At 48.7% G+C, this 23,598-nt stretch overlaps 2 protein-coding genes across 4 annotated transcripts; one reads left to right on the top strand and one right to left on the bottom strand.

Moving 5' to 3' along the window:
- The first annotated feature begins 3,658 nt into the window (after nucleotides 1-3,658).
- SLC16A8 (solute carrier family 16 member 8) lies at nucleotides 3,659-8,625 on the top strand. Its single transcript, XM_057386641.1, has 4 exons — nucleotides 3,659-3,887; nucleotides 4,375-4,518; nucleotides 5,083-5,946; nucleotides 8,070-8,625. Exons 1-4 carry the CDS (start codon nucleotides 3,659-3,661, stop codon nucleotides 8,459-8,461), a joined length of 1,629 nt encoding a protein of 542 aa, XP_057242624.1. The 3' UTR covers nucleotides 8,462-8,625.
- Nucleotides 8,626-11,067: 2,442 nt separating this feature from the next.
- Nucleotides 11,068-20,664, bottom strand: PICK1 (protein interacting with PRKCA 1). Of its 3 annotated transcripts, none has more exons than XM_057388228.1 (13): nucleotides 20,606-20,664; nucleotides 19,648-19,739; nucleotides 18,992-19,103; nucleotides 18,393-18,521; nucleotides 18,208-18,274; nucleotides 16,903-16,992; nucleotides 16,429-16,482; nucleotides 16,260-16,322; nucleotides 15,780-15,913; nucleotides 14,923-15,015; nucleotides 14,027-14,077; nucleotides 12,623-12,767; nucleotides 11,068-12,374 (listed from the first exon to the last, which is right to left on the bottom strand). In XM_057388228.1, the coding sequence occupies exons 2-13, from the start codon at nucleotides 19,686-19,688 to the stop codon at nucleotides 12,133-12,135; spliced, it is 1,221 nt and encodes a 406-aa protein (XP_057244211.1). In that variant the 5' UTR covers nucleotides 19,689-19,739; nucleotides 20,606-20,664; the 3' UTR covers nucleotides 11,068-12,132. The 3 variants fall into 3 exon arrangements, with proteins under 3 accessions (XP_057244211.1, XP_057244203.1, XP_057244218.1); XM_057388220.1 differs by lacking the exon at nucleotides 20,606-20,664 and adding an exon at nucleotides 20,403-20,585; XM_057388235.1 differs by lacking the exon at nucleotides 20,606-20,664 and adding an exon at nucleotides 20,144-20,377.
- Nucleotides 20,665-23,598: the final 2,934 nt, after the last annotated feature.

Here is a 23,598-nt window from a genome sequence, read left to right as displayed (position 1 = left end):
AGCACCCCCATCCTCACCCCGCTTCCTCCCATCTCGCTCTCTCCGAATCGACCCCGCCAGCCTGCCCTGCCCTTCTCTGCTGGGGAAAACGCAAGGAGCCCCTGGGCAGCGGGATTACCGGGGGATTCGGGCTGTGGCAGGCAGCCACCTCATCCCCATTGGCTGGAAAAGCCTCTTAAAAGTGGAGAAGTGCTTTCTGCCCGCTCAGCACCCGCTGGTCTCTGCCGACCTGAAACCATAAGCAGCTCCTGACCCACATCCACGCTGCAAGTGCCGTGGGGCACTACTTGCACCCACAGTAGGAAAGGGAGGGCACGGACAGCTTTGCTGAGCATCACTGGAACTGGARGAAAGCGGCTGAGAGGGCAATTAGCTGTCTTGTGAGGACGTAGCTGCCCTGAAGGAAGGAGCAGAGCACAAGATACAGCTCATCAGGTGCTAGATTCCTGCAGTCATTGTCCCACCATGGAGAAAAGATCCAGCAAGACCATCTAACCAGGCACCTGACCCAGAGCCAGGAAGTGCCAGCCAGAAGGAACAGAAAGCGCTGTTGACAGATCTGCTCAACCCTTGGAGGCTCAGCTTGGGCTCGAGAGGTCATCGCTTCATTGCACAGGTCAGTGGTGTRGAGCACCCTTGCTCCAAGCTTGCATCCCTGCTCCAGCAGCCGATAGGACAATTCATCCCAGGCCTGCAGTCATTTAATTCTCTGACAAATGCTTTCCATGGGGGTTGTCTGTGGGCTGGAGGGGCTGGTGGTAGCAATTGTGGTCCTTGCCACAATTAATAAATAGATCTCCCACCCCATCTGTGCTGTGTGGAGGCACTAAGAGCATTTATGTGGACCCTCCTGGGTGCAGCTTGTCTGGCACAGTGGGGCTTTTCTGGGCATTATCCAGCACTGGCTGCATTGTGCTCTCTGTGTGTCCAGGGACTGACAGCCACAGCTGTGGTTTTCACTCTTCATCCTTCCAACCTGGGCTCGTGCCTGCTGGTCTCGGTGCAAATCTTCTCCTTGCAGCCACCTGCAGCAGGCTCTGTGGCAGTCCCTGCTCTGGCCTGCCTTCCTGTGATGCACAGGGAAGGGTGGGTGCCCACGCTGATGAGCTTTTAGGTGCGTGTTAGCCCATACATGGTATTTTTACCTGTGAATAAAGCTCCTTAACTGAGGAGAAAATGATAGCGATCTGTAGAGTGTGCAAAGGTACCTGGTGTGGCCATAGTGTGCAGCTGTGAGCAGAAAAGTGTTGTGGTATTAGGAACAAGGCAGCTTTGGACTGCCTGGCTCTTAGCTGTGATGAATCTCCAGCAGAGGTGTGCTCTGGTGCGCCCCACCTTTTTCAGCCAACATCTAGCTGCAGGCAGGTAAAAGTGCTTTCATGCTTTACTGTCCAGTTCAGTGGCACTGAGCAAGTGGCTCCTGCAGAGGTGCCCTCCATCTCCAAACTCAAACAGTGCTTTTTCTTGCCAGGAAGCTGGCAGGGAGCAGCGGGGTTCAGGGAAAGATAGATTGCAATGGTTTGATTGATTAATTTAATTTGTGGTGCAGGATGAGCTCAAGAAAAGCAAGGCTGGGARAGGGGCTTGGATAAAAAGTCTCAGGCTATGTTTGGTGGCAGCCACTCTAGAAGTGGCTACGTGCAGCAGATGGGGCAGTGGTGGAGCACCAGCACAGACTGAGAAATTATTGAGCTTGGGCAGGGGATCACCTTTTGCACAACTGGATATAGCTTGTCAGCTGGAGCTGGGAGAGGAACAGTGGGCAAAATAGCAGAAGCTGAATGAGGCCGTTGATCTGGCTTTCAGGGTGCCGGTGGTCCAGAAAACACCAGGATGGCTTTGACATGGGTAGCTGGAGCGTGTATAATTTTTTTTCTCCTTGTAGTGATTTCTTGSCTTAAAAACATCTTTATAGCACCTTGTTTTCAGTTCATGCCTCATTCATGATCTCTGAGACCTGGGCTGGGAGGGAGAGATTAGAGTAGCCTGTGACAGTSCCTGTGGTTTAGCCTGAGAGCTGCTAGGAAATGACCATCCAAGAAGAGTGGCCCCAATCCAAGCCAGATTCTCCCCTTTTGTGGCTCACAGCATCCTAAAATTTTGGGGAACTCTGCCGCAGGGACCTACAGTGGTTGCAGGCATCTGAGTGCTGCATTGAATAACCTCCTCTGTGTTTGCAGGAGCAAAGCCCCCTGGGAGGGGGGAAGAGGGGTACATTTGGGGATGGCAGAAGCTGGTAGGACCACCTGTTGCCAAGGAAGGGCCCTCTGCCTGGGGTCTGCCCTAGCTTGTGCCTTCCACACTTTTGTCTAAAGGTTTTGAAGTTCTTTGACATGCAGCAGCTGCAGGAATCAGCTCAATTCACCCTCTTTGCTTGGAGAACACCCAGCACAGAGACTTCCTTGAGAAGCACACCCAGAACCAAAACTCTCAGGTTCCAGCTATCTGTGTTGTGTCCGTAGGACAGTCCCTGTCCCCTTTGCAGTCTCTAGTCAGCATATGAYTCCTGGCATTTCCCACAAGTGCTGCTGCCAAGAGATGGGGATGTGGCTGCCATCCTGCAGTCCTTCAGCCAAAGGAGCTGGGCAGGAGAGAGAGCCCATGTTAGGAGTGTGCTGYCAGCAAAATGGTTATAGGACACAAGCCAGACCCAAGAAGCCCAGCTCAGGCACAGAGAATGCCTGTCTAATCTTCTTGAGAGCCTCTATAATCCAGGTTCAATGATGGTTTTGCATGCAGGTGTGAAAATAAGCCTGGCTGACCAAGAAACTGTGGCCAATGCTGCTGGAAGGGGCAGAGACCTGGTACCTAAGGGAGAAATGAAAAACATACCCACAGCAGCCAGCTGGAGCAAAATTCCTGGGCAGCTTAAGAGCCCTGAGAGCGACTCACAAGACATCCCCTCTAATTCCCTCCTTCTCCCCACTTAGGCTTTGTTCCRGCCTCTCCGTGTAGGTACAGAGCCCTAATCTCTCTGGCACGCAAATAACCACCAGTTTTTCATGCTCTCCCCCTTCACCTATTTTGAAAATCTGGCTCCTGACGGCAGGGAAGGGTGGGAGAAGGAGAGTGCCATGCACTGGGTACTCCCAGAGGAAAGCACAGAGGGCTTAATGGACCTTCTTGCCTTATTACTGGAGGTTTCTGTGACAGGGCAGGTCCTGGAGGGCTCCCAGACAGAGCAGACCAGCATGGGAGAGGCTCAGTGGCAGATTTTAGGAAGCAAAAAGGGTTCACATTGCTGGGTCTCACCTCACACCATCTGCAGCCAAGGCTGGGTAGGGAACAAGGAGGGGTGCAGCAGATCCTTATGCTGCATCAGATGCAGCACTCCAGTGTCAGCCRGGAGCCGTGACACTGCTCAGCTGTGTTTGGCTAGGGGTTATGGGGCTGTGGGCTGCCCCAAACTCAGGGGGAGCTCTGCCCAGCCACGGCATGACCTCACACACTAAAGCAATCTCACCTTCCTGGCAGGATAAAGGTACAAAGAGCAGATGTGATCCCACAATGAGCCTCTCAGAGCTTGGAGATGGTGGGCACAAAGAGAAACCTTGTAGTAAATGTTTGCTGCTCTGTTTTTCTCTTCTCTCCTTGCAGCAGATTTTCTCTCTCTCTGCTGCCCTATTTCCTCCCAGCCTTTCCATTCCTAGGCTAGACGATGGGGAGACCTGACCCAGAGGAAGGGCAACTCCCAGCTCCTGTGAAGCCCCCGGATGGTGGCTGGGGCTGGATCGTGCTCCTCGGCTGCTTTGTGATCACCGGCTTCTCCTATGCCTTCCCAAAAGCCGTCAGTGTCTACTTCAAGGAGCTCATGAAAGATTTCCACGTGGGCTACAGTGACACAGCCTGGATCTCCTCCATCATGCTGGCCATGCTCTATGGGACAGGTGATGCTTGACAACTTCCCCYTCCCCAGCTCCTGCCTTCCCCACTCTGCCAAGGGCCCAGACTGTGTCCCCATGGACTCTTCTCAGGCTCACTGGCCTGGTCATGAACCATGACTCAGAATGTAATTGTCCCAACACTTCTCTTCTGGAAGTGTGCTGCATCTCAAATCCCCGTTTGCTCTGCCCCAAGAGACCTCAGGACCACCTATCTACCAGGCAGMTGACACAGGGTTTGCTCCCACTGCTGAAGTGTTGTTCCTATCACACCAAACCCCAGGAAGCAGGGGTCCAAAGGCAGGGCAGAACAGAAGGCTCCACACCACAGACTCTCTCCCTAGGCCAGGCCCACCAGACGTGTATCTAAGCCGCCAAGCAGTGATGTCCATCATTACTGCATCATCTTCCCTGAGTGCTTGGGCTGCCTGCCACTCCTCAGTTGTTCTGTGTCCCTCTGGTCTCCTATTCGATCTCCTCTGCTTCCTCCTAGGACCAGTATGCAGCATCATGGTGAACCAGTTTGGCTGCCGGCCTGTGATGCTCATCGGCGGGCTGCTAGCTTCTGCTGGCATGATCCTGGCTTCTTTTACCACCAACATCATTGAGCTTTATCTGACAGCTGGTGTGCTGACAGGTGAGAGGCCTGGGATTTGAGGGGCATGACACAGACTTACCTGGGGAAGAGCCAAGGTCATGTTGTATTTCCCTTTAGCACTGCCATGTCTAGTATCAGGTCTCCCCTCACCTATTTGCAGATGCTATGGGAAGCATCTAGTCCTGAACATTGCACCTGTGAGGGATGCATCTGCTGGATCTAAACAGCCAGAGCMTGTAGTTGAGGGCAGAGAGACAGAAAAAACCTAAATGGTGCTCAGTGATCATGGTAGCCGTGGTAGGTGGCACCGGTACACAGTGGAAGGGGAGTGAGACAAAGTTGCTGTGTAAGGCTCAGGTCCTGCCTAAACACAGGCACAACTGCCTGTTCAAACACTCCTCAGGCAGGTGGACAGGCTGGTTTGGCCCATCCTCTGCAGCGCCAACCCACCAACATGAAGGCACAGGGGCTTGTGAGAAACACCTTCATCCCATCATGAGACTTCAGGACTAGGATAGCCTGAGGGAAGTTTTCAGGTCATTGCAAACCATATCTCATGTCCTTGCACTCCCTGTCTCCCTCCCGGCTCTCACTTCCATGTAGGCCTGGGAATGGCGTTGAACTTCCAGCCCTCGCTGATCATGTTGGGCACCTACTTTGACAAGCGTCGGCCTCTCGCCAATGGACTGGCTGCTGCTGGGAGCCCTGTTTTCCTTTCCTCCCTCTCTCCGCTGGGCCAAGTGCTGCTGGAGAAGTTCGGTTGGCGAGGAGGGTTCCTTATCATGGGGGGCCTTCTGCTTAACTGCTGCACTTGTGGGGCAGTCATGAGACCCCTGGATATGGGCATGAAGCGGAAGATGGGGAAAGCTCAGGACAAATATGAAGCCAAGGAGATGCTGCCCATAGGAGGGAAATCAGAGGAGGGAATCAGCACCACTGATGCAACCAAGAAAGGCAAGAAAGCCAAGAAGAAGCCCAAGAAAGGAAAGAAGCTTCTGGATTTTAGTATCTTCTCTAACCGAGGGTTTATCATTTACACTATTTCAAAGTTCATCCTGGTCTTGGGTCTCTTCGTGCCCCCCATATTGCTGGTCAACTATGCCAAGGACACGGGCGTACCAGACACGGAGGCTGCGTTCCTACTCTCCATCATCGGTTTCATAGACATCTTTGCCCGCCCAGCCTGTGGCATGGTGGCAGGGCTGAAGTGGGTCCGTCCTCATGTGGCATATCTGTTCAGCTTCTCCATGCTCTTCAATGGCTTGACGGACATCTGCAGTGCCAGGGCGAGCAACTACACGGGGCTGGTCATCTTCTGCGTCTTCTTTGGCATCTCCTACGGCATGGTGGGGGCACTGCAGTTCGAGGTGCTGATGGCCATTGTTGGCTCCCAGAAGTTCTCCAGTGCCATCGGGCTGGTCCTACTTATTGAGGCTTTTGCTGTGCTCATTGGCCCACCCTCTGCAGGTGAGTGTCTTGCTACAGGGTATTGGTTTGCCTGCCATTCCACACTATTGCAGGGATTGGGCATGGGCACAGCACTTGAAGAAAGGCCCTGTTTCTCAACTTTAAATTTCCTCTAGAAGCTGAGAGCTGATCTCTGCCTTCACTATCAATGTTGCATAGAATCATGTTAAGRATAGGGTCAGGCACAGGTTGCAGCCAAACCTTTGAGAGTGTTCATTAGGACAAAGCAAGTGTCCCAATTTTCCTTGGTGTCCATGACCTTTTGATTGGCACTGTAAATAGCGATTGCAATTCATACTGATTCCAGTTCCAAGGCACAGGTGTTTTTGCTGTCAGTCAAGTAGAAACAGTTTGTACAGTCCCCTGAGGCATTTGCTGTTAATTTTTCTAAGAGGATTAAGACAGTCACAGCTTTTCAGCCAGTCTAGTCTAGGTCACAGTCCCTAGTAAGGTCCATGCCCCACAAACAGCCCATAAAAACAGGCTGTTGAGTGGAGGTTGGTGTAGTAGATTAATGTTAAGTGTCTGATCACATCTGAGAAAGCCAAAACATGGCAAAGGCTTATTTCCAAACAAAGCACAGTTTCCTGCATGTGTGATTTGCAAGGAAGAGTCAGGGACAAGTCCACGGAAAATCCTCAGGCAGGAACCACTCTGTTGTTTCTTGCACTCCCTTACTTCAGCTGTAACACACGGGCTAAAGCCCTACAGTGAAGACCTCGGTGTGAATGGTCTTTTCCCTGGCACATACCACAATTACGAGTAAAACCCACCCTCAGCAATTCCAACCAGTTCTCAATAAAAATTTGGCAGCCAAGAGAAGACCCTCTTGAACGCTAACAATGATTTGTGGTTCACCTTATCCAGCTGTGGGGCAGTAGACAGTCCTAGGCCAGGGAGGGTCAAGAAATATGTGCAGAAAAATCATTGGGAGAGAGGGCTTTAACAGCAACTTGCCATGAGGAGCAAGGCACACCAGTGGGTGGTGACAAGGGACATCCCTCAGCCCTCCTATCTCAGTTCAGCTGTCCCTTGGTGGTGTGTGCATGCACAATGGCACACAGACAGTGCAGGGTCACCCAAGAATGGTGTTGGGGGCAGTAAAATCACGTTGAGGCCACCTTCCTCGCTGCTGTAGGTCCCTCCTGGTGCAGGAAGCTCGAGTGCTTTGACAATCCTGATGGCTCGGCCTTGGGGAGAACAGTGCTCGGCTGGGAGAAGGGGGCTGAACAAAGTGGCTTTGTTTGGTGTAATCCTCCTGAGCCGCTTCCCGCTCCGTGGGGCTGAGGGGTTTTGGCACAGGATAAGCTGCACACACGCACACGCACACGCGCTGGTGCACGCAGGCTCCTCGCTCGCCATCCGGCTTGGCCGAACAGGGGCACATTCACCTRCGCAGGAATTCGCCGTGTGCCTCCCACGACCGCTCTGGGAGGCACCTCAGCGTGTCCTGGGGCTGCCTTCAGGGCATGCACTGTAGTGAAACAGAGACTGGGGGTCACAAATGCATTCAGGAGCATGTGAGACCAGGATGAAGACASCAGCTGTTCATGCTCTCCAGCACCAAGGACTGGGAATTCTCCCCCTATTGCCAGCCCCAGTTTATTCAGAAAAWAAATTGAGAGTATCTCTGGCACAGAAATCATCAGGTGTAGGTCAACCAAAGGGATTTCTCTGCCAAAGAGAAGTTTATTCTTGCCTTCAGAATGTTTTCCTGACATAATAGCTTAAGAAATGGCAATGCCTCTCAAATTTTCTGTTCTGAGACCGGACAAGCCAAGTCATGAGAGGCTTTGCCTACCTTGGCAAGTAGAAGATGGCCYACCAGGGAGTGAGACCATAACATGAGGGTGTCACAATTATTTAAGCTTGTCCAAACAAAGGAAAACCCCAGCCATGCTCTCTTACTGTACTTTGTCTGGTGGTACAGTGTGCCTCTTTCCCAGGACGATTTTTAGATATTCAGGCTTCTTGCTCTTCCCTTGAGGAATGGGTTCTCAGCCAAATGCCGGTGGTGCCCACCTGAGCTGGGCTGTCCATACAGCCTATGGACAGTAGTCCATAGGCTGAATTTAACCACCTCTTTTCTTCTCCAACCATCTCATTTCTTCTCCACCCATCAGGCCGCCTGGTCGATGCTCTCAAGAACTATGAGGTGATCTTCTACCTGGCGGGCTCAGAGGTCGTGCTCTCCGCTCTCTTCCTGGGTGTCGCCAGCTACTGCTGCCTGAATCGAGGGAAGAAGGAGCCTCCCCCAGAGAACAATCTCTCTGCAGGAGGTGGGAGTGACACCGAGGAAGTAGAGTCTGACGTGCAGGAAGCCGAGGAGCACAGCAGTGACAACCACCAGCCAGCACACAGCACTGACAACGCAGTGGTGGCAGCCAAYGAGGAGGCCAACCATGTGGCAGAGGAGCGGAGCGGGGAGGGAGGCGGCTGTCCCGCAGGGGACGGGGAGGTGTTGGCACGAGAYGGCTACAATGTTGACCAGATGGTGGAGAGGGACAGTTTTTAGCCAGGGCGGAGGAAGAGGGATGTATAAAACTGGCCTTGTCTGCAAGCATCTCAGCATGGGAGGGTAGGTGGGATATGGGAAGGAGAAAGTTGGAACAAAGGCAGATGTAAGAAATGAGAGAGAGAGGTATAAGAATAGCTGGTCCTTATGTACATATGTCCACATACCTACCCAGTGATATGTATACTTGCATCCTGCACCTGTGCTGGTACAACACAGGCTCAGAGCAGCCCAAACACCAAAAAGAAAAAAAAAAWTTATCTTCTTTCCTCACTTTCAAACCAGCCCTGGAGAAAGTCTTCTGAAGAGGCTGCCAAGGACTCTCCTTTTCCTTCTGCATTGTCACAATACAGAGCACAAAACATTAGAGACTCTTTGTAATCAGATCTGGTACGCTTTTTTTCTGGTGTCAGTGTTTCCTTCACTCCGCTTCCACGGTCTGGGCAGTGTCAGTCTCCCTGGCATCAGGTTTAGGAGCTGCTGTAATTCATGGCTACTACTCAGCCACCTGCAGGGGCCACCAGCACCGGGGTGGACACCATGCTCTCTGCAATAACTCCCTTGGGCACTGCCAAACTGGGAGGCCACCAGCTCTGGCCACCTCTGCCTGGCACATCTTTGGTGGACGGTAAAGCTGTGGCAGTGACACCTGATGCTGCTTTCCCAAGTAGGGAAGCACTGCTGCTGAGGTGCATGAAGAAGACACCTAAGAAAAGCTAATGCTATTAGATGTGCAGCCACAATACAGAGCCTTGGTGACAGAAATAGCACCAAGCCAACTTTATCTGGGTTCAAGTGAGTCCCATTGACGTGTGAAGGGAACAACTTGGCCCCTATGGGGTGGAGGTTTCAAGACAGGTAAATAACCATGTCCCAAGCGATTATCCACTGAGCAGGAATGGCACCAGGCATGCCTGTGTTTTCCTTTTAAATAGGGAAAACCTCCTTACATAAAGGAATCAAAGGTAAGGCAGAAGGACAAGCCCCAGTCCCTGAATGCCACTAACAAGGGTGCTGGAGCACGTGGTAAGGCAGGCCCCTCACCCCCCGCTGCAGTGGTGGATTTCTAGATTCAGAGAGGACARCCTTCCCTGGCATGCTTAAACCACTTCTAATCTGCTTTAGGACTGGATCTTTTATAAACACCCCTAGCCAAAGCTCTTTCTTCCGGTTTCCTGAACTGCTTCACCTCAGAGACCCTGGGGAAACCTGTGACTATAACAAGGGATCAAAAACTAGGCAGAGGGCTACAAAGAAGGCAGCTTATGGGGCCATCAAATGATGTGTTTCATTCCAGATGAGACTGACTACAAATTAATGGGTAGTTGGCAAAGYGCGCAGGATCCATAAAACCATTTAAATACAGCAGGGAACCGGGGACATGAAGGAAGGGTTTCATTCTAGATGCTTCCAAGCAAAGGGCAGTGAACAATGAGTAAAATAAAGCTGTTGAAGAATGTCAGTTTAAGAAGAGACAGAAGAACTGGAAATTGGAAGGGAGAAAAGTAAACTCCATGAGGCTGTACTCAGTCCCACAATGGCTAACATCACGGTTAGATCTGCCTTTGAGCCAGTTATAATGGTGTTTTGGGGATTTTTTCCTATTCAGACTCACTTAGAAACATCCCAAACCAGACTAAGCCCCAAACTTCAGATGCAAAGCTCTGGGAGAAAGGGAGCAGCATCAAGGGTGCTGGGGCCCTGCAGGCATTYGTCCACTGCTCTCAAAGCTTGTTCTCCCTCCCCACAAGGTAAGATTGCCATTTCTGCTYGAGTTGCTCTACAGCTCTTTCCCCAGTAACCCCAAACCCCTGACCCCCAGACTGGGTTTCCCTTATTCACCAGTACGCCCTCCAAGAGGGAGCTCACAGCTTCCCAGAGGTCCAAGGTCCGCAGCATGAAAACAACTGCCCTTGTTCAGCCAGGCAAGTCACTAGAACAAGGTCCCCTCTGTTTCCTTGTCACCAGTCAACATTTCCCACTAAGCCTCCCACTCTTTCATTCTTTTGTGAAAAAATGAATTTTTTCACAAAAGCAAATAAAAGCCCTTAGGGTATGAAATCTTACTACAGACAGTACTGCAAAATTCCCAGACCTCTTCCTAAAAAAACCCAGCTACTATGCTGCCTCACACTTTGCCTWACTGGCTTTTGGGCAGGCTCTGCTGAACTGTTTTCAGTTCCTCTCAATAGCTCCATGTTTTGGCACAACGAACAGCTCTGAAAGAGGATCAGGGACTTAAGAATCAGCTGAAGCTTGTGATGCAACAGCTGAGCTGTGTGGAGAAGCTGGAGTGGTACAGGGATGCCACCTTGGCAGGACTGAGGCACCTGGTGGCTTTTAAAAGACTGGTGTTCTCCTGGGAAGCTAAGATGCAGAGAAGCTGGTTTACATGGAAGACTAGTCTTGGTACAGCATTTATAACCCTCTTCCTCTGGAAATCTGTGCTGCAGTGACCACCAGAACTTAGAATAGAGATTATGCACCAGTATGAGAAGGAAAAAGTGGCCAGCATGTGACATTTATCTTCCCAACATTATATTTTAATATTAAAACCAATGGAAGATCAGCAAACAAATCTCTTACAACACATGAAGGGCATGAAATGAAATGTCACATTTCTTTATTAGAAACAATAGTCACTACATCAGAGTCTGTTTAAATTCTCCAAGGCAGCTTGACCATGGATGGCTTTCTTCCAGGCACCCACAGAGATGAAGAAGCTTCAAAAACAATCAGAGAAACACAAATCAAAAAAAAAAAAAAGTCCCACAATCATAAATTAATGCCCTTAAATAACTTATCTCACGACTACTAGAATATAATGACAGACAAATCAAAGCCCCTGCCCCAAGAAGCATACCACTCCTGGCAGTTGTGCTGCCCACTAACAGAAAAAGTGCCATCTGCATCTGGGATTGGCCCACAGGGATGGAGGGAGGGGAAAAGGAAAGAGGAAAGAAATCGCACTTACCTCAGCTTTCCTTTTACCACTTTCCTTGTGCTGGGAAATGAGATGTTAGCTACTGCTGCTGACTGGCCCAGAGGCGGCACAAAATAGTTGTGCAGAGAGGAGAGCACACTAGCAATTCTTTACACTAAAAAAATCTCAGAGCCTCTGCCTAAAGAGCACGTCTTCCTCCCTCCACAAGGCTTTGTGTCTCCTTTCTAGTCTAAAGACAGGGCATTTCCATCACAGTTCTAAGGTGGATCCTCAGAAGGAGCTTGAAGACAGCAAGTAGTGATTCCARCACTTTCCCATAGCACAAGGGGAGGATGGAAAAAGGCTGCTCTCACCATCTGTAATCATCCCCAAACACTTAAGCAGCTTCCATGTGTCAGAGGGGMGCAGTGCTGCCCAGTGCTCAGCAGAGTCCTGTCTGCACAGAGGCACATGATGATGGGGGAGCAGCTTTTCCTGCCCACACCTCAGTACCCAGGTTGGGTAGCAGAAGTCTCTAGGGGCAAAACAAAAAGAATATCCAGGCAAAGAAGCAAATGAAAAAAGAGGAAAGCAGAGGTTGGTCCCAATCCAACCAGCCACCCCCACCCAAAGCAGAGCAGGAATCCCAGGCTGGACACACAGAGAAACCAYGGAGGATGAATTGCCATGTGAAACACATGTTTTCATAACAGTCTGCAAAGTTCTTTCTCTGGCCMTACTGGCACACTCAGGCATCATCAATGAGCTTCTCTCCATTTGCATCCTCCTTCCCACTACCCTCTCTCTCGCCTTCTCCCTCTTCTTCTGCCCCGTCTGTGTAGGTGTCCTTYTGCCCATAGTTGAGAGTGGTGCGGGCAAGGTCCACCTCGATGGGAAAGACATCYGCATCCCGGAGCACAGCATAGCAGTCGTCGTAGTACTTGGACATCGTGGACACAAAACGCTGCAGCTGGAATACGATGTCCTGCACTGTAGTGAGGACATGTTGGGGGAAAACAGTGTGAAAATTCCCTTCCTAAACAGTGTGAAGGCTGTGATCAAACTTCCCTTGCCAGCATTAGATACAATCTCCTACACATTAATCCCTTTTGACCCCTCAGGGCTGATGTCTCGGGCACAGCCACAAAAGGGTTCTTCAGCAAAGAACTTCTGAGCTGAGAGGAAGGAGGAACACACAGGCCAAAGCCAGGTCTGCTGAACTCAGCAGTGGCACTCACCGTGTTTCTGGTCCAGGAGCTCTATTTTCTCTAGCACATCCTTCCTCATCTTGGCAAAGCGTGTGCGAGCCTCCTGACGGCAGCGCAGGATGAGGCGGTACTCRTAGTTCCCAGTGCTGACACGGTAGAGGGGCTCGCCCAGAGCCTGCCAAAAACATGGCAACATTTTAGAGACTCCCATCACAGTGCTTGGACACACAGTCTGCCTATCAGTGTGGACTGACAATGACCTCGGGTTACTACAGATCTCTCAGGCTCATGGGGACTGCTGTCAAGAAGCAGGAAATATGAGGAACACTGAGCCGTGTCAAAAACTGGCAGTCAATGGGGCCACTTTGAAGGCCAAGCACACACCAACCGGATAAAGAAAAGCATCACTACCAAGCAAATACAAAAGGACAAGCACTTTTCATCCCAGCACGGGGAGGCATGCTTCTCACCTGGACTGGTAAGACAGGCATTAAGAACCAATAAGTTTATATAAATCACRCCAAAATTTTGCCCTCCTCTGCAATGTTCACCGTGTGCAGATGAATCATATATCTACACAAGCAACCCTGTGGTATCTACAACCATCCAGACATGATGCTGGAAACCAACAGGGAGGGATCTATACGTTGTCCCAGAAACCAGTTTTGAAAGGGGTTAAGGCTGTCAGCAAAACAGCATCCTTCCCTTGCACCTGTAAACACAACACATGTAACAATCCCTGCTACCTACTATGGCTTGCTAATGCATGATACATGTGCTGAAACCCAAAGATGTCACTCTGCTGGGCAAGACTGGGGATTCTTTCCTTCCCAGTTAGAAGGAAACATAAAATGAAAGATTGCATAATGAAATCTTTATTCCTTCCTGGCACTTGGGAACTAGGCACTCCAAAAAATCAAATGCCTGCTCTGAGATTGATACCTAGGAAAAAGAAAGATGCTCCTTTATGCAGGGAAACTGGAATTTATGGAATACCTTTAGTTGTTTTATACAGAGCTGTTAAGGATTAAAGTCATAAAACTCTAAACCATAAAACTCTAAACCCCTATTTTTAAGAGAGATCCTTTAATCAATTTTTTTCCCTTATAAATGCAGTTTCACATGCATTTTGTTGCAGAGAAGCTAAATCTCCACTTCTCAGAAACAAGTCCAGAATTAATGATAAGCTGTACACTACACACAAATGGAATCTGTGAAGATAACATCTTAATCCTCCTTACATAACCTAATAGTACTTAAACACTGAGACAGGCAACCAGTGAGCAAACAAGCTGCAGTGCTTCCCAGGTAGCATTTAAGGATTCCTTATTTCTAACACATTAAGAACAAGTATATGTAATTCCTTTGGATGGATTCACTAGTTTGGGGCCTGACAGGCCACTGGAGTGCTTTGGCAGTTGTACTGGTACTCACAATACAGCTGTACTCTTCATCATCCATCTCTTTGACTTTCAGGCAGTAAGACTTTGCAGAATTAAAGATAATTAAAAAAAAGAAAAAGAAGAAAAACAAGAAGGAAATATTAAAAATTAGAAACAACTTCATCATCACCCATACCCATGAGGCTGTACCAATCCAAGCCTTCCTTCAGTGGTAGAGACTGAAGAAAGCACAGTGAGAAAAATCCTGTACTTATCTACTCTATGGGAAAATACTAAAAGAAAAGTATGAGAAGGGAACAAATAAACAGGGGAAGAAAAAAGATTAATTGCTGGAGGCACTGATGTAGGAAGAGATGCTGCCATATTTCCTTGCCTTAAGGCTGCAGCTCCAAGTACTTCTCTCAATGGGTAAAAAGAAATAGATTCCTGCAGTTATAGAACAGGTGCACTTACCAACCTCACCTTCTTTGTGTAGAAACAAGGGGGTGAGTGGAATGGAGGAGGAAAAAATAAAGGCAAGGTTTAAATTAAAGCAAATATGACTTGACAGTTGTTTACTTTGGCTAGGAAAGAGCACCCAAAGTTACCTGAAAAATATGGACTGGGGAGCTCTTTAGAGGAATTTGAGAACCTAAGCTGCAAAGCAACTCTTTACCAATAAATCAGGAAATAATTTTGATCATGTAGAAAATAAATCATGTGGGCTCTGTGAGATCTTTCTTATCAGTGATAAGTGTTAGGTTAAAAGCAGGTGTCTGAATCTGAAGTGATCTGGGAGTAAATAAAGAACTGGAAAAAATAGTGCATTCTTTCATGGCTTGTGGACGAATGGATATGTGATCATATAGGCTACATGTGACTTTCAGGATGAGATGATGATGAATTTCAACAGCACTTAGGGGAAAAAAAAGAAAGCAAGCAGCTCACCAAATATTCAAACTTGACATCCAGGTATTTTTTGATAGTCAGCCTTGTGTCAGGAATGGCTTTATTCAGATACGTATTCAAGTCAGTGAGCATCTGCAAGGGAAACACCCTGTTGGTGAATTAAGACTAGCAAGCATGACTACAATTCAAGTGCAATCTTCTACCCAGATCAAAGCTACCTCAAGTTAACCCTTCTTTGAACTACAGCATCTTTGAAAGAAAATGTCTGAACATGGCTAGAGCCTCCATTACTGTCACWGGCAAGTGGTTCCAGTGTTAGAAATGCTTGCCTCACTTCTAGCCTGGATTCATCTGCTTTTGACTTGTTTTTATTTTCAGCTGGTCCTGGAAACAGCTTTCCYCAGTCCAAAGTTTCATGACCCAGCATTGTCCATCCAACATGGCACTGGAAGTGGTGCCCAAATCAACACTTGTCTCTTTGCTAGACTAAGTGCACAGATCCCCTGGAGATCTCATTCAAATATATTGATTGAAATCCTTACACTGTTCCTGGGCTGCTTACCTATAAACTCTTTTAGGGTCATATTGCCCTAAAAGACAATATTGTTAGGGGTACCAGTATCAGGTACTATACTGATCTGAGTACTCCCTCATCCCCAAAAGAAAAGGAGAGAAATATACTGATGTGCAGAAGTCATAGGGACAAGRTTGATATATTCACTGCATTACCTCTCAAATTCTTTCCATTACGAAGAGAATTTCCTAAAGGAAAGCAAACAAGAACTATTCTTCCCACACTGAATGAACTTTTAAGATCACATCTTCAAGGAAAGGCTTCTACCTTTCTGGATTCCCCTGTTCTCCAGACCTTTTACTCCTATGGTTAAATTCTTTACCGGCTTAATTGTTTTCAGAAGGTGAATCCCAAACTTCTCAATGTTGCGATGGGCATCAGCAAATTTCACAAAGGCTTCGCTGGCAGCTGGTTGTGGCTCCCGCACACCAATGACAGAGAAAACATCTCCAAATGCTGGGTGAGCAGAATACATACAGAAAAATGAATGAAGAGGTGAACCCTGACAAAAATCTTGTCTGCAGTATTAGAACACCCTCCCATAACCTTACACTTAGCCGGGGAATGATGCTATATATTCCCTAAAGATCAGAGGTTGGCAGGGCAGTTCCCCAATGTCTCATGTGAAAGACAGGGCCTATGTTAGCACCACTGACAGGTAATGCAGGAAAGCAGCCCTTCCCAGCTCATTTCTGCAACCCTTAGTTTTCTTTGAGTGAAGGAATCAGATATCTAAGTACTGACTAAAACCCCTGAAACTCAAGGTCAAAGATCTGTGCTCCCTTTGCTCGAGATTTGTTACCTCTGTGTGTCTGAGATAGCTCAAAGAAAGCCCTGAGAAGACTCTTGGTGTGCTCTGTCAAGCCTGTGATGGAAGCCAGAAACAGTTAAGTCACTTCACTTCACTTCACTGAAACATAATGGAGTCATCCTTCTCTCCCATCTGCTGTCTGATGGAATACCCAGTTTACCTTTGTACAACTCTGCGGTTCTCTCCAGCTCCTCTAATCGCTTCACTAGTCCATCTAAATACAAACAAGAATGAGAATACAGAATTACAACAATCAAATTTAATACATGGTTAAGAACTGACTGGGTGGAAAAATATCAGTTTCTTATATTTGGTTCAAATTTCCCTCACCCCTTAATGCCTGCCCTGTGATACAACACAGGAAGCTTTTAAAATGACTGCCAACTTATTTTATAGCGTGGGGTCATCACCTATTGACAGTCACTAAGCTCTTCCCTGCTCTAAATTACTCTGACCTTAGCTAACATTTAAATGGTCACAAGGACAGGCTATATCACTCAGGAAGGGCAGAGACAATCACAACAGTGAGGCAGAGCAGACAAAAAATGTGGACCATGCAAGTAACAATAAAAAGTAGGCAAATACAGGAGAGTAAGTGCTCTGTTAGAAAAATGTCCTCCTGCACAATACTTACCATTGCAAAGTATGGCTCGGCTTAACCCCAGGGCATCCGCTGTCCCTGAGCTCATGTTCTCTACCAGTCGGTGCTTTACCTTCTTCAATACTAAAAGCCAAAAGAGAGTTACAAACCAGCATCAGGGTGACTTCCAAGGGCATGAAAAGCAAACAAGCACATTTCACTGGTTTCCCAGGCACTGGATAAACTGCACTGAACTCAGTGTTGAGGCAGCAAGCAGAAAGAGAATACCAAAACCAGRGTGTTCTGGTTCAGCCACACATAACACAGCTTCTAACTTGCCTATCTGTTCTGCTCTCGCATCCTAAACACGTCAGGATGCAATTCTTTTGGAAAACTGTCCCAATCAATCATTTTGCTATAAACTAACTATCATGATATTTGAAACTAAACTTTGCTTATGCTATCTAGTTGTATTACTTCAACTGAAGTCAGAAGACGAGGCTGAATGACAATAAGGACTTAATGCTCAGTCACCTTTTGTCACCTCTTGATGGAATCTCTGTCATACCCTGAAAATTACTGGAGACATCTATGCCATCTTTGGAACCAGATAACTCAGCCACATTTATTTAAAAGCAGACTTGTGATGCCTGCAGATCCCAAGGACTCAGCTGAAGTCACAGTGTTCTGGAACATACCATATTCTCATCACACTTCTGTTTTCCCAGAAATCCWTGTCACTATTCACGATTTCCCCTGAACTCCTGTCAATTTATGAGCACCATAATCACCATGAAAAGAAATGAGAGCAAACAGAATGGATACATTTTGACAGCAAGTGAGAAAGGCAGCCCCTTTAAAGGAGACAGGTGTGTAGTCTTAGTTCAAAACCAGACACTGTTTTAGCAATAAAGGCTCTCCTCTCTCATAAAATTTATGTTTGTACAAAACTCAGAGTAGATAGGTATTTCATCACTGTTCTCCAAGATGAGACATCACCACCAGTGCTTTTCAACAGACACACTGCTGYATACAGCTGAAAAGAGGTCAGCATAACTTACACATATTAAAAAGAAATTAAATTATTATGCAATTGAGATTCATCATCCATGCTAAACACAGCACAGAAAAACACACTTCCCACAACAACAGCTAAATCCTGATTTAACTTTGAAGACTATTTCAAGAAGTCATGGAAGGATTTTTTCGAACCTGTAACTCCCTTTGACAGTATCCATTTGAAAATGACTGAGTTAACAGCAAGAAAGGAAACAGAATTTTACTTTGGTTTTAGCTGGGACCAATCTTTCACCTCCCCACACCATTTTAACACTCCAGGCAGAAAGAGACCAGTCTTACCAATATCCAAAGACTTGCCCTGCTTTGGGTCAGCCTGAAGCTTGTTGTAGTGTATTGTCACTTCACCCTGCAAAAAAGAGCAAACCCAAAACTGCTGTGCTGGAAACAAGGAGCAGTGGCCCCCTTTACCCAAGGACCTGTTACCTATGATCCAGAAGCTCCAGTGGCCCCCTCCTACCTCTCACCTTTACCATCTGTATCATCTTGGCCACCTCCACCTTGGTCTTCCCTTTGACAGACTTCCCATTGACTCCGGTGATTTCATCCCCAGCTGCTACGGTACCGTCTAAGGCTGCTGGAGTGTTATCAAACACCTAAGAAACAGCACAGGTAGTCTGGAATCAAGAGGGAGGTGAATGCAAAGCTAAAGAGCAACAACCAAACAACTATATTCCTCGTATTTAATTCAGCTGTACTTTGCCCATGGTGAAGCTGCAGTTTTTTCCCCTCTTCAGACCAAGAGGTGGGCTGATCAACATGTTCTCCCAGGAAGTTCTTACCCTTATGATGTATCTCCTCAAGTGTAGGATTTCCTGATGTTGAGAGTGTTGACACCACTCCCCTGTGAATTCTAAGATGCTCTCTCAAAGAGAAGGATAATTCTAGAAGTCTTAATTTAATTCTTCCACACCTACTAGGTGTGGAAATCTTTTCACTAAAAAGTGAGATGTCATCTCCCACTTGGAGAAAAACAAACACCATAGGGCTCTCTCTTCACACTTTGCATCTCTCAGAGCAACAATATTTTATGAAGATGGCTTATTCTTCCTCCTCAAGTGCCCACCTGGACAATGTAGAGACAGGGACAGTACTGTGCTCCTCCCCCAATGCTGATCCCTATCAGGTTCTGAGAATCCTTCTTCAGGGTCACTGTCCCAGGTACAGTGGGGATGCCCCTATAAAGACAAAAGAATAACTRAATGTGTAGGCAGAGCTGCCTGTGTATGAAACAACTCCACTGAGTCAGTACAAACAGGAAACATAATGGRCATTGAAAATTTGAATTCATCCCTTCGCCTCTGCCACTATCAGCATAGCCAGCAGAAAGACTTTCTGTGCTATCTTTTCTTGGGACTGCTGCAAGGATTAGAGGTGGAAGAGACACCCTCATCCATTGCTAGGCACTGAACAAACTATCATGTTTTAGAGTGCACTTAGTGCTAGAGCAAGAAGACAACTTGCACAGCATAAATGAGATGCAAATCTCATGCTCCATGTTAAATGCAGGGCAGTTACAGCAGAGCAACACAAACATTCTCCTTTGCTCACTAGCACAGTGATGCCTCATCCCCAGTCTCCAGAGGGAGTGAGAAATCAGCACTGAACAGGGAAGCCTGATGTTCAGCACACAATGTCAGGCACAGGCAAATTTATCAACTCTCATTAGGTCTTGGGTGCAAAGCCTACTTCTGTTGTTAGAAAAAACAGCAAAATACTCACAGCTTATCCTCCTCAATATCATAGTCCAAATCTGCAAACATTGTTTTGGTGAAGTGGAGCCCGTCTGTTTGAACCTGCTTATTCCAAATTCTCTGGGAAGGAAGAACAGAATAAACAAAATAAATAAGTGTTCTCAATAGAAAAACACAGAGAACCARCCAATCACCCTTATCAATCTCCCTTATAGTTTTTTTGTTTTTTGTTTTTTTTTTTGAATGCCACATTGTGATCTCTGCTCTTATGCCAAAGATGAGAAGCGTGTCGTGGGTCCCTGGTTCTCTGCTCTGCATGAGACAGGAGAAAGTCCTCGGGTCCTCGGGTTAGGATACTGCACTTTACAAAACCAAGACTGACACACGTGCAGCATTTCCAAAACACAGAACAAAACGTGGTCCCTTCTAGAAGCTGCTTCTTCCCACGCTTGACCCGCACCATGGCTGCCTCAAGGTATTTATTTTTATCCCCAACATCCACCACAAATCACATTACACATTACACATGTTCTTGACTTCACAGCAAGTCATGTCACTTTTTGACGTTCACCGCCGGTCTCGGGAGGTCGTGTTTAAGCTTTTCACCAAAMGCCTCACTATTTCCCCATGCACAAACCCCGTCTTCATTTAATTTCGGGCAGTAATTAGCTGGCACGTTTGGGTTCCCTCTACCCTTTGGCAGCACCGAAGGCACGGTGACGCCGTCGCGGGCCGTGGCGGTGGACCAGACCCGGAGAGACCAGGGCTCCACCGACAGCTCACCGTGCCGCGTCCCCCGGGCGGTGGCAGCCCCCCCGGGCCGGGGCAGGGCAGCGGCTACGGGCAGCGGCTACGGGCAGCGGCTACGGGCAGTGGCTACGGGCAGCGGCCCGGCTGCGGAGGAGGCGAGCGCAGCCCCCGCCCCGCCCGGCGGGACCGTCCCGGGGCAACCGCGGGGGGGCGTCCCTGAGGGGCCCCAGGCTCACCGGAAGCGGCCGCGCGCCGCCCGCAGCCCCCGCCGGACACGTCACCGCCGGCGCCGCCCGGAAGCGCCCGCCCGAGCCCCGCCCCCCGCGCGCCCGCCGCGTTGCCATGGGGACGGGCACGCGCTGTCACCGCGCAGGGGACGCGCCCCGCGCCAACAGCCGGCAATGGCCGAGGCACGGACATRGGTGAATGTGAACACGTCCTGACTGCCGTTCAGGTGACAGCAGGGACACAGAGTGCTCAACGCAACAAGGCCGAGTGCCGGGGCTTCTGTCACAGCCCCGTGCAATGCTGCGGGCTGGGACAAGAGTGGCTGGGGAATGGTCCAGCACAAGAGGACCTGGGGGTGCTGGTCAAAGCTGGCTGACCGTGAGTCAGCGTGTGGCTACGTGACCAGAAATGCCTGTGGCATCCTGGCCTTTACCAGAAATAATGTGGTCAGCAGGACCAGGGCAGTGATCATCCGCCTGTATGCAGCACTGGTGGAGCTGCACCTTGAATCCTGTGTTGAGTTCCAGGCCCCTCACTACAAGAACACTGAGGTTTTGTAACATGTCCAGAGATGGGCACTGGAGCTTGGGAAGGGTCTGGAGCATAAGTTCTATGAGGAGTGAGTGAGGGAGCCAGSCTTGGGCATGATGGAGAAACAGGGATGACCTTATCACTCTCTAYAACTCCCTGAAAGGATGCTGTTGCCAGGTGGGGCTTTTTTTCCAGGCAACCAGCAACAGCACAAGAGGATAGAACCTTAAGCTGCATCAGGGGAAGTTCAGGTTGCAGTTTCCTCAYGGAAAGGGTGATTGGGCATTGGAGTGGCCTGCCCAGGGAAGTGATGGAGTCACCATCCCTGGAGGTGTTTCAGGAAAGACTGGACGTGGTACTCAGTGCCACGGTCTGGTTGACAAGGGGGTGTTGTAGTCATAGGCTGGGCTCCATGACCTCAAAGGGCTTTTCCAACCTAATTGATTCAGTGATTCTGTGAAACTGGTTGGCACATGCACCCCTACTGCTGGCAGGCCAGCAGTGATCTGAGGAAGCATTGGATACCAGCAGATGTGGAAGCCAGTCAGCACAGCTCTGCAAAACCACTGCGCTGCCATGTGTGAGGCACGAYTGCCAGGCTTCTACGCGTTCTCCTCTGCCATGTGTGTGGGGGCAGTGGTTGGGTGTTCAAATGGATTTCCTGCCTCCATCAAGACAGCACCATCACTGGGAGAATGCTTTGATTTCCCAGAGGAATGTGGTCGCCTTGTTGCATTATGTGTCATCTTTTCCAGCTGCTCCTGACTTCCAAGCAACTACCAGGCTTCCAAACCCAACTTAACTGACGCAGATGAAAAAATCAAAACCCCAACATTGTACTCTTTGAACTGAAAACTCCTCTGTAACTAGGAACAAGGACTGCCCGATGCCAATGACCTTTCTWGCTGGCTGAGAGAGTGGTTAGTGTATGCAATATGCAGCCCTGTGAGCCTCTTGTCTGCATACATCAAAACACTGACTGAAGCCACCCACAATGCTGGAGTATAAGGGCAAGAGCGTGTTGTTAATAGTAATTTTGAWGTCCTGGATCTATGAAGTGATTTATTTATGAAGAGAATATAATCAGAATGAGGAATGCAGTCCTTCAGGTGGGAGCTCTCTGAAGAAAAGAGACTGATATCCTGACCCTGGCTACTGACAGGAGTATTACATCAGTGTAGCTCTAGAATTTATGAGCCAGACCCTGATCTCTGCGATGAAGAACTCACTGGGGCTCAGCAGTGCAACAACACTTGACTGTGGCTGAGGATGGTACAGGAAAGATAGAGCCAAACTCAGAATTCTGASGGCTTTTGCACAGCTAAAGACAAGAGGCAGGGTTTGCAAGTTGCGGGATGGAATTACAGTGCAATAGAAGGGGGAAAATCACTGTGAGGGGTGGATAAGGACTGTTACATCAGCCCCGAGTGATGGTGAAATATCCATCCCTWGAGACAGAGCAAATTTAGCTGGACTGATTCTGCGATGCTGTGGTCTTGACAGAGACTCTGCAACACAAGCGAAGAAGTCCCCCCACCGGACCCTCCCCAAAGCAAACAGCTTAATACAGAGAACAGATTCAATGAATGTCACACGCGCAGAACTCGAGCCATGCTGTCCCATGTGGCGGCAGGAGCGCTCCGTGCGCGGGGCCATGTGCGCCTCGCTGTCCCCTCGCTGTCCCCTCGCTGTCCCCTCGCTGTCCCCCGTGGGCTCCGCAGGGTCCCCCCGGCCGGGCCTCATTTCTGAGGGCAAAGCGCCACCGTGTGGTCACTGCCCGCAACTGCTGCTGCAGGAAGGGGTCTGCATTCAGGGCTTGCGAAACTGAGGTGTTTCTGTTTTACTGCAAGGGGATATAAAGAGGTTTTTTCACACACACAGGGTAAAACCTGCATAAAATATGAATCATTTTCTTGTGTCCAAGGGGTTTTATCAGGGCCTTTTGGATGGGTGGGCATCAGACTTGTTAAAAGAAGTTGCAGGACCTCATTTCTTTTGTCTACTTCTGCTACCAGAGCTGCAAGGGAGATGAACAAGCAGTGAATATTTCCTTTGTTGKCAGCTCCTGCCATTAAAGACAATAAGCAGAACTGGCCCGAGGTGAAAAACTAGACCTGGTGACACTGACAAGACCAAAACCTGTATGTCTGATGTGCCTCGTTTTGTGCTGCTCCAGTGAAGTGTGCACATTGTACATGTCCTTCCGTACGTCCCTGAAGCGTTGGCCTTTGTATGCGTGTGCTGACTGACCCTGCCTTTTGTCCATTACTGCCCGAAGTGTCCAAGATCGATTGGATTCTCTCTGTGTGAGATGGAGAATGAATCTGCGTGTGCCCTAAAGCTGTGTCTGTCTCAACAGAAGTCCAGCTGATCGCCTTCTCCCAAGGGGAAAAGTAATGAATTGCTGATGAAAATGCTTACCTAAAATCCAAAAAAGTAAAGCTAGCCAACATAAAAAAAAAAAAAAAAA

Source organism: Malurus melanocephalus, unplaced genomic scaffold (genome assembly GCF_030028575.1).
Source record: "Malurus melanocephalus ecotype Western Australia unplaced genomic scaffold, MMel_1.1 scaffold_17, whole genome shotgun sequence".
Lineage (NCBI taxonomy): Eukaryota > Metazoa > Chordata > Aves > Passeriformes > Maluridae > Malurus > Malurus melanocephalus.
This window is presented reverse-complemented; position numbering and strand designations above follow the sequence as displayed.